The 17,245-nt window shown below is 52.0% G+C and overlaps 1 protein-coding gene across 1 annotated transcript; it reads left to right on the top strand.

The window, feature by feature from the left end:
* The first annotated feature begins 1,410 nt into the window (after positions 1–1,410).
* On the top strand, positions 1,411–16,696 carry DRD4 (dopamine receptor D4). Its single transcript, XM_074918038.1, has 4 exons — positions 1,411–2,105; positions 13,562–13,674; positions 13,985–14,532; positions 15,188–16,696. The coding sequence occupies exons 1-4, from the start codon at positions 1,845–1,847 to the stop codon at positions 15,388–15,390; spliced, it is 1,125 nt and encodes a 374-aa protein (XP_074774139.1). The 5' UTR covers positions 1,411–1,844; the 3' UTR covers positions 15,391–16,696.
* Positions 16,697–17,245: the final 549 nt, after the last annotated feature.

Here is a 17,245-nt window from a genome sequence, read left to right as displayed (position 1 = left end):
ATGCTTCCTCAGTCCTGCATTTCTGAAGTTGATTATTGCCCCCCAAGCACAGGACAGATGCAAAATTCCTTTTGAATTACATCCTGCATTTGGCAGACAGTCTCTCCAATTTAGCAAGACCATTTTGAATTCTTTCTCTGTGCTCCAAGATGCTCACAGCCTCTCCTGTCTTGGTAGTACTTTCAAATTTAATTAGTTGGCTCTCTGGTTTGACCTCACTCAGGTCAATTATTACCAGATTCTGCACAGATCTTGGAATACAATTTTCCAGTTACTCACCCAACCTGTAGTAATTTCCCCTAGTCTTTCCTCTTGCATTGCTTAAGGGAATGCCATGTGAGACTGCAGCTAGAGGTAAAGTTGAGATACATGATATTTACTATTTCTCCTGGTACCTCCAAGTGCTCCTAGGTCTAGCACGGAAAGAAAAAGTTCTGTTACATTCTAGGGATTGAAGCAATTCTGATTGCTCTTTAGTGCCCTGATTTTTCATCTTTCTCCATTTAAAATAGGCAATGTTTGCATTTTCTGAACTTTTGGAGACTCTACAGTCCTCCAGATGCTCTCGGAGATCAGATGCTAAGGGCACTGATTTCTGTAATCACTGTTCCCGTTACTGCTTTGATTTTCCTGGGGAAAACACCTTCAGGTCAGGCTGACTTAAAACAACCTTCTACTCTAGACACTTGCTTACCTGTTGGATTTTTCCCTCTTTGTGAGGGTCCAGTCAAGACCTGAGAATCCTTTGATCTACCACCACATTTGCAATACAGTGCTCGTGGGGACAGTGCCTCTGCTATTACTGAGTCACGTACATGTGGTCAAGCTCATGACAAGAAAGACATTCTGTCCAACGTACAGAAATCTCACTGTAGGAGACCCAGTCCTTGCTTTTTATCTTCCGACTATGCCACTTTTATAGGAGGAGTCACTCAATGGCCCAACATGTGCCACGCAAAAAAGTCAAGCGAATCATAAACCCAAATAAAAAGAACAAAACATAAAACCAAAGAAAAAAACTCCACACCAACCCTAAAACATGTCAATGTAAAGTCTTTTGGTTTTATCCTCATTTTTATCTTTGAGAGCAATGTATTGTTTCTTTATCCCTCACAGAGGGACTGCCGCTGCTTTGCGGCAGGAAGCACCGAATACGAACTATCAACTGATTGCTGCTGTACGTGGAGAGGGCGGCTAATCAAAGAAGAAATCTGAGCTGTGTCAGCGCAGAGTTGTTCTTTTCCTCCTGATCAAGAGGCAACGTGAAGCCTAATCCTGAGAGCAGGAGACTGCTCCACTGGGGGAGGAGGCTGGGGTAAATTAGGCAGTGAAGGGCACGGCGTTAATCCCGGCTTTTTTGCTGTTGTTGTTATTGTTGGGTAAAGTCCAGGACTGAGAGCACTCGCCTCGGCCACGGGAAGACAAGCAGGGGTTGGTCCCACGAAGAGCATCCTCCGGGGAGGGGGCTTCTCCAGGGCCGGACGAACCGCTACGACGGGCCGGGGGCGGGTGGGGGGTCCCCCGCGGCGGCAGCTCTCCCGGGGGACCGGGACACCGGCAGCCTCCCCCCCCGCCGCCCCCTAAGCCGCTTGGTGACCCAGTTGGAGCCGCGGGGGCCGGAGCCGGGTGGGGCTGTCTGACGGCAGCTCCTCCTCCTCCTCCCGCTGCTGCTCCTCCCCGCTCCGCGGAAAGTTTGGGGCCGGCCGGCCCGCCGCCGGAGCCTCGCACGGCTGGCGGCGGTGGGAACGGAGCCGAGCCGGGCTGAGCCGAGCCGAGCCGAGGTTAGCAAAGCCGGGCCGAGGGAGCTCCCATGCGCCGGGCTGCTGGGGCAGCGCCGCGGCGCCATGGGGAACGGCAGCACCGGGGCCGCTCCCTGCAACGGCACCGCGCTGCTGCCGCCGCTGCCGGTGGGCGGCCACAACATCGCCGCCCTGGTGCTGGGCATCGTCCTCATCCTGTTCATCGTGGGCGGCAACGGGCTGGTTTGCCTCAGCGTCTGCACGGAGCGGGCGCTGAAGACCACCACCAACTACTTCATCGTCAGCCTGGCCGTCGCCGACCTGCTGCTCGCCCTCCTCGTCCTCCCCCTCTACGTCTACTCCGAGGTGAGGGCGGGCTCCGATGCGACTGGGGGCTTGCGGGTGTTGTGCCCGGGGTGGGATCGGCAGGAGAGCGGCTCTCGCGGGTTAAAGCCCCCCGCTCGGCTGTGGCGGTGCCGCTGCTCAGCCCCTGCCCCGCAGCTCCGACCCGCCGCCTCGCTGCGGGGCTGCTTGTGCCGCTTCCAGCCGCCGCGGCTTTTCCTGTTCAGTCTCCCGTGGGAGTGAGAAGACAGCGAGCGGTGGCAGCGGCAGCCGGTTTGGGGCAAGTTCGTGGGCTCCCCCGTCGTCCTGCCGGGCGACTGCCGAGACCTGAGTGCACCGGCTGGAGTTGCCCGGGGTGTCTGCCCCGGGCAGAATTGCATCACTTCCCAGGTTGCCATCAGGAAATGGTTAGGAAGGGACAGAGAGCCCCTGTGCTGTGCTGCCTGCTGGAAGGTGAGCAGGTTTTGGTGACAAGGCAGATCTTCAGCCAGGAAACAGGTTTCCCTGTCGAGTTGAGTAGGGGCAGCTGTCTTTTTAGGGAGCTCGGTGGGATTTGGTCACCCTGACTCAAGGTGGCTCTGGTTGGCCCCTCCTGGCAGGTTCTCTGGTTGGCACAGGCCCGACCCTGTGTGCGGTGGTGGTCATGGAGAGCCACCTCGGGGGGCTTCAGGTCAGGTTTTCTGTTCACCTTCAAAACCTGTTTGAGACTGTGGAGGCTGCAGGAAAGAAAAACAGGAGCTCCTGAGGTTGAGTGGTTTTGCATCTCTCCCTCTGCCTCTCTCTAACAGAGATAATCGTTTACTGCCAGGGCACTGATAATGCTTTTGAGATTGCAGGAGGACTGGTTGAACTGGGCTAAGGAGGCTCACTAGAGCCTGCCCGTTAGTACCAGTCCGTGGCTCTTTCCATGCCCCAGTGGTTGAAAGCACCCACAGACCAATGCATCTGTCCTTGCGGTACTCAGTGGTGTGGAAAAAAAGAGAAGTCCTTTCCATTCCAGATGTGGGGAGAGCCAGGATGCCAGTTTGTGCGCAGTGAGAGCCCCAGCAAGCTGTAATCTGGGGGCAGGGGAATGTCAGACGAACCCTGGTTTTCTGACAGCCATGTGATTTGTAAGGTGGTGACTTGACCGGGGCTGTCCCCATGAGTGGGACCGAGCGCTGTCCCCATCCTTGAAGGCTAACGAGTCCCAGCAGTGCTCAGGCCTCAGCATCTCCCCTGCTCTCCCATGCCGGGGCTGCCCCTCAGTGCCTGACTGGGATGGGCCTGTACTTTCCTAAGCAAGGCAGGTTGTGGATTAGAGCTTAGGGTGCTTTTAGCCTCTCTGCCCCGTCCTAGGATTTTGCAGGACATTGTGACCTCTCTGGAGACAGAGGTGTTCTGGAGGGACAAGCTCAGCTGGGACCCATAAGAAGAACTGTGAAGAACAGAAGCATTAGATTCCACTCTCTCTTTCCACCCATGCTGTTTGGTTTTGGTGGTTTTGCTTTTCCCTTGTTATCTCAGTTTTGGCGGTTAGAAAGCCTCTGTCTTCATTATTCTCAGCTACTTTTTGCTAATTGGGATTCTTTTTCTTTCCCTTGCTCTTTCTGTTGTTTCTTCATGCCTTTGGTTCCTGATTCTGTGGGCAGACTCACCCACCAGTGTGGTTTCCTCTAGCCTGCAGGCTTGAGTTTTGCTGGTATATGCAAAACGCGGGTTAACATACTCTGGGGTACCTCTGAAAATGATTCCAGTTGGGCACGAGCATTGTGGGGCTTTCCTTGGGTACCACAGATATCCCACAAATTCTGGATGCTCAGGTGACGGGTGTTCAGCCCTGGATGAACTTTAGAAACCTTGGCTGTCCAACCTGTCCTTAGCTATGACAATACTTCATGTGCTCACTGCCATAGCTGTTCATAAACATCAGTTATGTGGTGTAATTCTTCCATATCTCTGCACCCAAGATATCAAACAGCTGGGAATGAAGGTGGCGTATGACAGAATTGTCTTTCCCTCCAAGTTCTGCAGCTCCTGCCACAAGGCAGGCTTTCCGAAGCGTGAGGGACCCTGCAGAAAGAGCGTGTCCTGGGCTCAGCACTCCTCCCACTCAGCGGTCAGACATGGTGTGGGTGTGGAAAGTATGGTACTGGTGTGGAGAGAAGGGCAGCAGCACGCAGCAGTTGCAGCCTTCTCGAGCTGGCAGCAGGGTTTTGAGATGTGAGGCAGCTCGGGCTGTTGTCTGTGTTGAAGCAGTAGTATCTATTCCATGCCTCTCAATTTCTCTGGGCTCAGCCCATAGTGCCCATGTTCATTTTTAATAATCTGTATGTCGGTGCAGGATTTGCAGTTCATTTTGCTCTGAAATATGTTAAGGAAAAGTGAGAGTAGCCATTGAGTCAGTGCCAGGGGACAGAATTTTTGTGTTGTGGTTTGTTTTTGGTTTTTTTCTTTTCTTGAAGGCAAAAGCAAAAACTCAGAATCAGATGCTTGGATGGGGGGGCACAGGGTTTAGGGATTGCTGCTGTGTAAACTAGCTTGGTTTCAACAGGCATTCTGTACCATTGCATTTAGCCACTGAAAATGTGGCATGGACAGTCCTGAATGTTCAGTGCAATCTTTATGCTTAGTGTAGGGTTTTTTTGGTCTGATTGTTGTTTTTAAGTTTAGTACAGCTCCTGACAGAGTAAAGGTGGACTTTGAGGGCTTATTGGAAAACTTGAAAACTGACTGAGAGGGTGTTTTTTTGCTGCTTGTTTAGCAGGAACAGAACAATAAACTCAGACCACTTCTTTCATTCAGCAGAGGCTTGGTCACTTTGTGCATTTTTTCTGTGAGATGGCTTCTTGTGTTAGGTTTTTGAAAACATCCCTCCCATCAGGGGTTTAGAAGACAGCTGGAGGGATTTAACTTTTGAGGTGACATCTGACATCGCCACAAAACAACAGATCTCCCACAAGCTTCAGTAGGGACAGGATTCCTTCCCATGAGATGTGGCTTATACTCTGCTGCTGTTTACAGAAGACAGCACAGTGGGAAAAGCCTTGATCTTGACTGTTATTTCTAGTTGTTAAGAAATCTTATTCTGATGCATTAGCAGCAGGTTTTGACACATACTCTTCTTTTGTACTTCGGAGAGAGCCAGCATAACTTTTTGTCACATCTAAACTCTTAGCCCGTGGTGAGGATTCAGAAGTCTTGGCTGTAGGAAGCCAACCTGCATGTCTGTTCTCTCTGGATGTCCCTTGTTTATACCTGCAGGGTTGGAGGATTGCTGAAAGCAGGTGCTAGACAAGGGGGAAATTGGTGTGTGTGGCCACAACTGTTTCTTTTCTGTACCATTTCACAGTCACTGCGGCCTTGATCTGAGATGGGCAGAAGGGCAGGGCAATGGGACCATCTAACGCAAAGCTGCTCCAGTCCTGTCGTATGGGTGGTGCGATGGCTTTCTGATGGTGAGCAGGAGATGGTCTCTGTTACTGCTGGGCAGTCGTGGGCCTGTCACACTAGGTTCCCTCAACCAGTATAAAAATGGACAGTCCTTGGCTGAGAGCTTTCTTTGGAAACAGGCCAGTGGTGTAGGAAATCAGTGTCTCCCACTGAAGAGCCGTGTGGCTCTCTCCAGGCATGCAGGAAAGGCTGTAGATCTTCTCCCCACAGACCAGCCTTCTCTCTGCAAGACGAATGTTTTCCCCCGAGTCCTGACCTGTCCTAAATCTCTCTTTAGCATTCACTGTGCATTGTTGGGAGTTCTTCAGGCTGTATTTCTTTCCTCACTAATTTGTCTTGTCAAATTTACCTACCTTAGCAGCTCAAGTTAATGCGTGGGGCCCTAATGAGAAAGGGTTAAAACTGATGTTATGAACTGGTCTTCCATAAATCCAAAAGTTGCTGACATTTGTCAGTTCTGATCCTCTACAACCTGATGTAACCAAGAGGCACCCTATGGACAGGAAGGAAAGAGACATCAGCTTTCCATGGGCTTAAAGCATCTGTTGCCAAACCGAAAAGCTCCTGAGACTGTGGACGTGAAGTGAATTCCTGACAGGGCAGTGTTGACAGCCAGTTTCTTTTGTGCAGAAATACATCATCTTTAAAGAAAACAAGCTGAACTTCTGTACCTGATCATTCCTCGTTCTGTGCAGAGTCTGGTTTGGGTGGGGGTGGATTAGTGCTGTTTGCTCTTTCTCTCGTTAGCTACTACACAGGGGTGCCAGAGCCAGCGTGCAGGTATCGGTACATACACAGGCAATCAAATGCCAGATCACGGTGTGGTGATGCAGATGTGCCCAGGGCTTTCCACTGGACTTGTTAAACACAGAATAAAGACATGTTCTAGTGTCTGCTGGTTGTTAATTACCACACGGCAGGCTACCCTGATACGCAGGAGGCACTTATCTTCCGAACTGCTTGGGAGTCTCAGCTCTTAGCGGTATGACAGGGAGAGGTAGAACTCCATGGGGAAGGTAGACTGCTCTTCTGCAGCAGCTCTGTCTTTCTGATGAGTGTGAAGTGCTCTCCTGGCAATCCAGTGCCAGTAAGGCAAGGATGATGGGAAGCAACAGGGAAGAAGGTGGCCTGGGGCACTCCCAGGGGTCCATGATAATTCCCCAGGGGCAAAGCCCTGCTTTTGTGTGTAGAGAAGCTGGGGTAAAATACCAATGCCTAGAGCATTGATAGCACTGAAAATGGGGGTTATGGTTCCCTGAGGCAGTGAGGACACACGAGCAAGCAGAGCTCCAAGGTGCTGCGGAGGTACTGCAGAATACATCAGGCTCCAAGTGGCTTTTCCATCTGCAGGGAGGGAGCTGTGGGACTCCAAAGGCTTGTCTTTGTGTTTAGCTGCTTCCTTTGCACAGAGACTCTGTGACGGTGGCAGAAGAACCAGCAGCCGTTTACACAGCCCTCATTAACCGGAGGCATTCCCACCAATTAGGGCAGGTGCCAGGCTGAGCAACTTCCCCTCTTGCTCTGCTGTAGAGCATTCCTCCTACCTGCCTCCCACCTGCCTCGCTCCGCCAGCTGGGCCTCTGGTCTGCTCTCTCGTTAATCCACAGCGAGTGCCGGAGCTGTGGAAGGGGGCTGATCCAGGAAGCTGCTGCCGGAGCCGTGCCTAGTGTGGTTATGTAAACATCTTTGCCACTAAGATCTGTGAATTGATTACGAAAAAGGGGAAACACTTTTAGCAGGTCTGCGTGTTTAGCCGGCTACTTCTACAGGTCAGGGAAGATGAGTCTTGCCAGTCAGGCACTCTGGCTCACAGATCCTCAGGGCGATAGAGCAGCCAGTACTAATTACACAGGCTGTTTTCTTGCTGGTGATGATGCTGTTCTGCATAAAACTTCCCAGATGTCAGTGTACCACTGGTGTAGAAAGATCTCTTTTTTTGCAGCATGTCACCTGCCTGTGATGCAGGTCTTCTGGTGAGAGACCAGACCTCTACTCTCCAAATTTTCTGTGGCTCTCTGTGAACACATGTCATCCTTTTTTGCAGAAGTAGTTAAGATTAGTCTTTCCTGGAATCTTACAGCTTTAGTGGAATTAGACATTCTTCTGGCCTGGCTGATGTCTGAGCCACACAGCCTCTGAACAAAATACTGGGGAGGTGAGACAGGCCAGCAATTGCAAACCAGTGCTAAAGATTTTATTTTCAGTGACCAGTAATGGGGGGGAGATGTCTTTGAATGGTGGGCCTCATAGTGTTTCAGGTGGATGATCAGACTTGCTCCTTATTTCTGAAGAACCTCGACTTCAGTGACATAAGTCAAGAAATGATGCTAGAGCAGACATGAGGCCACCTTTGTCTTGTCCCACTCCCTCTCCCTCCTCTCTCCTTGCAGGGTGCATTGTGTCTTCTGGAGAATGCAGCATTTGTCACTGTTCATGATAAAAGGCCCAGAGTCAGCTTCTCATGGGCATTTGGACAATTCTCTGATTCTGATGCTGGACTTTGTCTACTTGAAAGGATTATGACTCTTCTGACTGGTGTCATAGCCAGCTCAGCAGGCCCAGGCTCTTAGGATTAGCACTTTCAGTCTCTCTGTGCTACGCGCTTGAGCTGTGGCCTCGCTGAGGGCAGGCAGGTGCTTGTTTGCGGGCAACTCCTGATTCACTTTCAGGCTGCTCTTGCCTCTGTGTCTTATTTCAGATGCCATCTCCACCAAAGACTGAGGGAGCACTTTGTGTGCCCTGCTTCTTAGTAAGCCTGTTTGCAGGGCTGGCAGGAGGGGTGGGTATGACCCTCATGAGTGTAAGAGCTCTTCTGGCATAAGGCTTGTTTGTGAGAGGGCAGATTTTTTCTTACAAATCAGCTGTGCTTTGGAATAGGAACATCAAACTGAACTGGGAAGGCACCCTGCAAGGGTGTTTGAGAAGTCCATCTCCCAGCATCCTAGAAAAATCTTTTCTGTAACCTCTTTCTGTTCTTTGTAAGAAGCAGCTGGATTTGTTCCTCCTCTGCACACTGTGGTTGATCCAGAACCCACGTGCTGTTTGTAGTGAGACACTGATATCCTGTACGAGACCGCAGTGGCTGTGTGTGAGGTTACTGGTGTTGCCAACCTTGGTGGGTTAAATAAAGCACCTGGGGCCCCACTTTGGAAGGGACCTGGCTTGCGTCCAGAGCGCCCATCCTTACCGCCTTGCTGTAACCCCTCCTCGCCTGCCACGGAGCGCTGAGCTCAGGGCAGAGCATGACCCTCACCGCTTCCCACCCTCTTCCAGGAGGGAGGCCTGGAGGGTTTGAGTGTGATGGTTCATAAAGCCAAGCCGAACCTCATTAAGGCTCAGACTCTGTTCCTGCCAGAGCTTGTCATCAGCCTTAGAAAAGCTGTAGCAGGTAGGCTGGCTTGTGGGGTTGTATTTGCAGCTTTCTTTTATTTTGTGAAGGGAGACAGCTTGCCTGTAGAGCGTCTGTTTTGCTGTGCAACCAGCTGCCTGTGTCTCCTCAGCAGCAGCACTGCTGATCGTGCCTTGTGAGAGAAGAACGAGGGGCCTTGCGCTGAAAAACAGAGAATGCAGAAAAGCTGATGAAAGTGGAGTTGCTCTGGAGCACTTTTTAAAGGCAGCTTGAGCTGTTTATGATCTCTAAAGCTTTACACTGTGTACCTCGATGGGCTAATCTTCTGCAACCTCCTCTAATTAGGTACCACTTAATCACATGACCCAGCAAAGCCAGCTATGCCTCTAATCCAAAATCACTCACCTGTTGCAGAGGGTCTTGGCACATTTTGCTAAGGTGGGCAAGCAGAAAACAAGGTCTAATGGGGAGTCCTCTCCTAGGGCTTCCCCCAAAGACAGAGTCTCAGGGGTTGGTGGAAAAAAGGAGTTTGTAGCGTTTTCTGAGCACCCAACTTGAGTCTCACGGCAAAGGCTGTGTGTCCTCTGAACGTGCTGCACCCTGAGAGCTCTTGTCCTTTTCAGAATCAATTTGTTCTCCAAAATCACAAACAGGTTTTGAAAACTGTAGCCCAGAATCAAATTTCCTCTCCCGTAATCTGAATTGAACTTGTCAGGATCTCAGTGAGCTTGGGAAAAATTTGAGGGTTGTTTTTTCTGATTCAGCTCCCAGAATCCATCTGGGGTGGCTGATCTGTGCTGGAGAAAAAGCTGAATGAAGCATTGGGGTCTGAATCCAGCCCTCCCCTGGGCTACCACTCAAGGAGATGGCTGTATAAAAATAGCCAAACAGTTTCTTCGGAGTCTACTTTGGCTTTACAGCTCCACTAATCATAATCCTGTGCATGACATCAGTAGTACTTGATAATCCTTAGAGCTGCCTGCCCCCTCTTCCTGGCAGGGGCAGGGGTTTCTGCCCCTGCCCAGCGTTACATGAAGAACATTGCCCCTGTGGCTCCAGTTTGTGCGCTGGGATGAACAAAACCAGAACTTATCGTTTAGCATTTATGTGAACAAATCCATGCCCGCTTCCTGAACCGTGTGCAAGGCCAGCAGTTCCGCTGCCTGAGCGCTGGCTGTTATTGCAGCTTTGCTTTGGAGAGAGGCTGCGGCAGCGCCAGGCTGGCCCCAGCCGCGCGCCCCGGGGAGCGGTGCCACGCGGGCAGCGGGACGTGCCTCCGGCTTGTTCTTCAGCCTTGGTGGTGTCACCTGCGTGTAAGTGCTGGGAGCTGGCACCCACCTCCCTGGGTGACTTTCTTCTGCCTGTGTTGAAGCCAAAGGCATCCCTCATCAGCAGAACAAGTCAATAGCCGCCTTTGGGCAAGGACATCCCGGAGCCACTAGCCCTTGAAGAGGATACAGTGCCAACTTGGCAAGCAAACGCAAGGTTCATGTGTCCTTCGCTGAACTCCCCTCATTCTAATACCAAAAATCACACCTACAGGTCAAGACCCTTGCCCAGGTGAAGACCCTTTCCCTGAGCATGCGCAGTAGTGGAAGTATTCTGTCAGCAGTATTATAATTGTATGTAAATTACTAACCAGTCATCATAGAGAAGATGGACTTGGACAATTGCTAACTCTGCAAGTTTTATGTATGAATACAGCATGAAAAGTCCCGTTGGGTGCTTGATTTGTGGGAAACCCTCGAGCACCCAGGCTTATGCAACCCTGGAATAAATAAGCGATGTCTCACCTGAGTGTGTAATCATTGACCTATTGCACCCTGGACCACGAAGCCACTTTTCAGACAACACGGTGACAGTCTAATTATTTCTCTTCTGGGCTTCATTCCATCACTCCTCTCCTGGCACTGGCACGTGGGTTGAACTCCTCTCCACACCCTAGGCACCTCCTCTGCTGTCCCTGTGCCCGGTGCCAAGCATTTTGCTCCCTCTCCTGCGATGCTGAACCACTTTTTTTGGCTCTCCGCTCTCGTTTCATACATACATGTATAATGTTCCCATACATGTATGGGATGAATGTATACATACATTGTACATGTATGTATAATGTTTCATACATACATGTACAATGTTCCCAAGAAGAGCAGGCTCCGCGGAGACCTGAGGACCATGGTCTGGTATCTAAAGGGCGGCTGCAAAGGAGATGGAGCCTCCCCTCATTTTCTCCCTGTAAGAAGGGTAACGGTACAAGTTACTCCTGGGGAAATTCTGATTAGACACAAAAGAAAAATGTTTCACACTGAGAACAATTGGTCACCTGAAATAATTGCCCCAGGGAAGTGGTGGGTTCCCCAAACACTGGACAGTTTCAAGATTCAGCTGGACAGGGCCTGGGCCAGCTTGGCTAGACCAGGCTTGTGCCAGAAAGGTTGGACCAGATGATCCTGGAGGACCCTTCCAACCTGGGATTCTGGGATCTATTTTGTAAATATGAACACATAGTATATAATAATATATTATGTATGGTTTATGTATTTTACTACATATTACCATAATATAGGATATATAATATAGACGTTACTTACATATGTTCTATATTATATTATTATATATTAATGCACTGTATAATACATCATATTAATACATTTACAAATGATATGGATAAAAATAGATTATACGTATATAAAACAGAAGAAAGTCCCTGGGACTTATATATATTAAAAATTATTTTTTATATAGCACGTCATATATAGATAAAAAAGACAGTAAATTATATATTACATGTAGCAATATATATTGTTGTAATATCATATATAATCTATATTTTTGTAATAGTAAGAGTATGCATAGAGTATATATGGTGCTTGATGTTTTGCAAATTCCCAGGGGCATTTTACATTTATCTGTATACAACCTAATTTTTAATAACAAATATGACTTTGAATCTAATTTTTAAATATACATACATAGCATATATTATATAGAAATATATGGATAAATTATAATGTATAAAATGTTATATATTGCAATAATATATATTATAGAGAAACAAGCCCCTTTATCTGCACAATACATATGTTTGCTATATATCTTATATTACAGCAATATATAATATATAGCTTATTAGTATCATATATGTAGACACTCTATAATTTTATACATGTGTGTATTTTATATAACAAATATACAGAGATATATTCTGTATATATGGGACTTTGCAGAGAGGCTGGACTGCCCAGGCGTGCTCTGACCCCACGGGGCGTCATTAGGTGACATGGGCAGGGCTGTCACTCCCCGGACGCAGTGTGGGGGTGCCGGGGTGAGGCTGCAGGGAGAGGCCAGCACAGACGGTGCCCACAAGCCGAGGGGCTGCTGGCCCCGGCAGAGGCTGTTCCTCGGCGCTGGCCCTGCTTTCTGCGTCAGCCCAGCTCCTTCCAGTCTGCTCTTGGCCTGTTGAGGGGGTGACCCCAAGCCTCTGCATTACCAGGGTGGTGGAGGAGGGTGAGCTAAAGGAAAACCCAGATGTAAGTGTATATGATACACAGCCCAGCGCTGGCGCGACAGAGACCAGGCGCCAGTAGACCCGTGTTTGGGCTGGATGTGGCAAGTGGCCATTGGTGCTGATCACTTTGTCTTCAAGCTGAAACCATCCCTATTTGTGCGGCATTTTGGCACAGGGTTTGGTCTTCGCCTCGCCCCTCCCTGCAGAAGGACCCAAAGGGTGGTGGAGTTTGCCGGGCAGTTCCAAACTGGGAGGGAAAGTTCTCTGCTGCCATGATGGGAACAGCCCACTGAGGCCTCCTGGTTTGCCTGTGCGGGTGCGAGTTCTGTGCTCCTTGAGCTTTTCCTTCCCATTTTCCAGCAGCCAGGTTCACAGCACGTTGCTGAGCAAACGTTCCTGTTGCACAGGCTGGTATTGATAAACCACAAACCCATGGGCATTTTCTGGCTTTGTTGTTTTTTTCTGGGGATTATTTGAGATGCAGAAGCATAGATTTTTTGTTGACTGATATCTCTTGTATAGCAGAGTCCATGCTCCCAAGTAATACGGACCAATGACACGATTACGTCCTCGTGTTAGCAGTGCTTCTGTTTTGCCCTGGCTGCCTGCAGTTGTGGTGAGAGCATCCAAGAGATTGTATCTGCCCGGCTCGCAGGAGCCTGGCCCCACACTTGGCGTGCGGGACGGAACCACAGAACTCATGGTGTCTGCCAGCAGGACGGTGGAGCAGTTTGCACGTGGAAAGCGGAAGCTTTGTGCTCTGTCACTTGTTGAAGAGCCTCTCCCTGCTGCCTCAGGGACTGGCAGCTCATGATGCTGCACCATGAATGCCGAGCCCTGCCTTACCGTGGAGATTTTGGGGTGGTGCTTGATGGGTTTGGGAGTTTTGTGCCTGCGCTAACCCAAGGCTGTGGGCTGCCTGTGTCAGTTCTGCCCAGCGCAACATGTCTGGGGGCTCAACCCTCAGGCTGGGCCAGAACCATGAAGCCCTGAGCAGGCTGCGATCCCTCGTGCAGGGCCGAGCCCCTGTGCCGCTGCTTTGCCAGGAGAGCGGCACTGAGCCATGGGCAGGGCTGCTCGGCTCCAGGCTGCCACTCTGGGGGAAAAGCAGCTGAGGCGCCCCGGCACGAGGCATTTTGGGTCATTTTAAAGGCAGTGGAACATGGCATCTGCTGACCCCAGGAATCTTTTCAGTTCCAGGGAGGCGTGTGGTCTCTCAGCACGGTGCTGTGCGATGCCCTGATGACCATGGACGTGATGCTGTGCACGGCCTCCATCTTCAACCTCTGTGCTATCAGTGTGGATCGGTAAGTCCACCGGAGTGGGGAGTGCTGTGTCCTTGCACCGAGCTGCTCCCACACACGCCTTCGCAAGGCTGCTGTTCTCCCCTCAGGAGGGTGCTCAGCCCCACTGTGTCCTCCACAGCTCTGTGTCCCCTGAGTGCCCCTGGGGGAGGCTCAAGCCAGAGCTGTCCCTTTGGGCGCTCTTCTGAGCAGGGGGCTGGTCGTAGCCCAGACCTTGGCTACGTAGGTAAATTAACAGGGGGGGAAGGACAGTGGTGAGCAGCTCTGGGACCACTTGCTTGTTATCAGTGGTGACACCGACCTGTACTGGCAGGTTTATCGCTGTTTCCATCCCACTGAACTACAACCGGCGCCAGATCGACCTGCGGCAGCTGATCCTCATATCCACCACCTGGATATTCGCCTTTGCTGTAGCATCCCCCGTCATATTTGGCCTCAACAATGTCCCGAACCGGAACCCCAGCTTGTGTCAGCTGGAGGATGACAACTACATCGTGTACTCCTCCATCTGCTCCTTCTTCATCCCGTGCCCTGTCATGCTGGTGCTGTACTGCGCCATGTTCCACGGACTCAAGCGTTGGGAAGAGGCCAGGAAGGCCAAGCTGAGGGGCAGCATCTACGGGGCCAACCGGAAGCTGTATCGCCCCTCCACCTTCCTCGAGCGAGAGCCAACGGGCCTGGAGCCCGAGGGGTGCAACCCTTATGCCCACCCCGAGCACCCAGGGGACTATGGGGTGAACAATGGGATCCAGACTGTCTCCTACCCCCACCTCCGGTGCCCCCACGCAGGGCACAGTCGGAAGCGGGCCAAGATCAACGGTCGGGAGCGGAAGGCCATGCGGGTGCTGCCTGTCGTCGTTGGTGAGTAGCAAGCGGGCGCTGCTGGGGCGGGGCGGGAAACGCGCCGTGTGCGACGGTGACAATCGGCCTAGTGGGACCCCTCTGCGCCCGCCGCCCCGAGCTTGGGCTTCACAGACTCCTGCCGGGCCGCCACGGGCGCCAGTGTGCCCAGAACCACCAAGAACCATGCTTCCTCCTCGGGGAGGGAGAGCGAAAAGCCACCTTGTCCCACCCGTCCAGGCCCTCCTCCCTCACGTTCTGACTCCCCTCTCCCCTTGTTCCTCTGGAACAGCCCATTGGGCCTTAAGCCCCCCCCGTACTCACCCCCACTGCGAGAGGCTGTTTATCCGGTGAGAAGCTCCGTCCCCACGCCACGCCAGGAGAGAAGGGGCCTCCAGTGTGAATAATCCACCCGCTCCTTCAGGGGGAACCTGTGGCTCCTAGTACCGTAAATGCGAATCCACATCTAATAATGTAACTTAGACTTTTCTTCATCAACATTTCAGATGAGAAATACATCCTAAATATTCTGTCTGGGCGTTAAGCCCAGCTCCACATATCACCACGTCTGCTGCTTTTCCCCGAAGCACTCTGAGCCGTCTCCATTCTTGTCTTTGTTAAATTAAATTCCTTTTAACATTCACATCACTTTCCCTCTTTCGTGTCCTTCTGGCAGGTGCTTTCCTTTTCTGCTGGACACCTTTTTTTGTGGTCCACATCACCAGGGCGCTCTGCAAGTCCTGCACCATTCCCACCCAAGTCACCAGCACAGTCACGTGGCTGGGTTACGTCAACAGCGCCCTCAACCCCATCATTTACACCGTTTTCAACGCGGAGTTCAGGAACTTCTTCCGCAAAGTCTTGCACCTCTTCTGCTGAGCTCACCAGCATAGGAGGGGAGAAGGAACAACCGGGCTATTTTTTGTATAGTTCATTAAAGATCTATTTCTGCCTAAGGGCTGCTGTCATCGCTGGGGAGGCGGGCAGGAGGAGAGGGGGTGGCGGAGGGAGGCTGGTTCCCAGCTCCTCCTCGTAGGTGAGTACCTGCGGATGCTGCACCCAGACGCTCCCGCCGGGAAGTGCAGGCAGAGCTGCTTCTTTAGCACCTGCCGCTCGAAGTAGCAGGAAGAGCTGCCGCTGGCAGCCAGGATGGTTCTCAGCACCGGCGCTGGGTGCCGGTGTTTGGGCCAGGCTGGGCTGCTCCCGGCTGCCCCCGCACACGGTACGACCCACCCTGGCCAGGTGCAAGAGCTTCCCTGCTTCCCCTGCGTGGGGGGAATCCTGCCCGTGCCAGCTTGGGGAGCGTTCCTGGAGGAGTCCCCCTGTGCTGCTGCCCGGCTCCGTAGGATTTAATGGTGCAGCCAAACCGAGCTCATGGGCGCAACAGGGGCCCCACTGATGCCTGCACAGGGGCATGTGTCCCCCAGAGCCCCGGCAAAGCCCCCCCCAGGGGTGCAGGAAGGGGCAGAAGCGCAGCGACTCAGACCCTTCAGGTTGGCGGTGGCTCAGGGCAAAGCCTCAGCCCAGCACCGAGCGACGAGGATTACAAATTACATTTTGGCAGGATGTTACTGACAAGCCCACCTGGGCAGGGGCTCTGGCCCCTCCCAGCTGCCGGGGGGCAGCACCAAAGCTCCGAGGGAACGCGGCAGGAGCCTGCGAGGAAGAAGCCTCTGAAGCTCCTTTCCCAGGTGTTCCCAGGCCGGGGGACGGTGCATCTACCTGCACACCCGACCCTCCCCTTACCCGTGGTAACTGTAAATCCAGAGACTGATTTTACTCATTTTACTCAAGTGGATGTGAAGATCCTACAACGACCCCCCAGACAAGGCGGCCCTGCCGCCCCTGCACAGGAAAGCTGCCCTGGCTGAGAAATGCCCGAATTCAGCCAAAAGCTGGAGAAAGGCAGGGAAGGCTCCGCTGTTGGTAACCCCATGCACAGTGACCCTGGGGCAGCCAGAGGGAGCAGCTGACGCGTCCTCGCAAGCTCAGGGGAAAGAAAATGATTATTGCACAAACCAGCAATCGTCGGGGTAACGATTTTTGCATAGGGCTGTTGCTTTCCAAGGGGTAATTTGCTTAGGAACAAAAAGAGAAAAGTACTGCAGGGAGGGCTGAAGCTTTTCTTTGCCTAAGAGTAACAATTGCTCGATCGAGTTGTCATCCCCAAATAAACACATTCCATTCCCACGGTGATTGCGTTGTGGATTTGTGTGTTCTGGAGTTTGCCGCTGTGTCGGGGCACGGCCGCCCCAGAACCAGGGCTCTGAGGGGAAGCTCCCCAGAGCTTCCACTAGCAATGACTCACACCTACAACTTTTTTTTCATTTAGGAAAGTTGCCCCGCTCTTGTCCAAAATATTTTTCCCCTTAAAAGGTGCAGTAAAGCCAAAATTCAGAGGGTAACCAAGGCCCAGCTCCCCTTGGGCAGTGGCTGTTTCATGAGGACAGCGGAGGACTCAGGTGTTTGTGGCAGTTGCTGTCCGGTCGCTGCCCAGGGGACCAGCAGGGCTGGGGACCTGGCCCCTCAGCTCACCTCTTCCCGAAGCTGTCCTTGACCTTGAACCCATGCGGAGCCCGGCTGCTCCGACCAGCAGCACCGTGCAGGGACGGCTCCATGGGCAGAATGCGCGTGAGCCCCAGGGGCGAAGCGCCAGAGGCGCTGCTGAGGCAGGCTGCAGTGGCCACGCGAGGCGTTCGACATTCTGCACCGCTCCCTGTAGTCAGAACCTTAA

The sequence above is a fragment of the Athene noctua genome, chromosome 14 (genome assembly GCF_965140245.1).
Source record: "Athene noctua chromosome 14, bAthNoc1.hap1.1, whole genome shotgun sequence".
Taxonomy (NCBI): Eukaryota; Metazoa; Chordata; class Aves; order Strigiformes; family Strigidae; genus Athene; species Athene noctua.
Note: the sequence above shows the minus strand (reverse complement) of the source record. Positions and strands in the feature narration are given on the sequence as shown.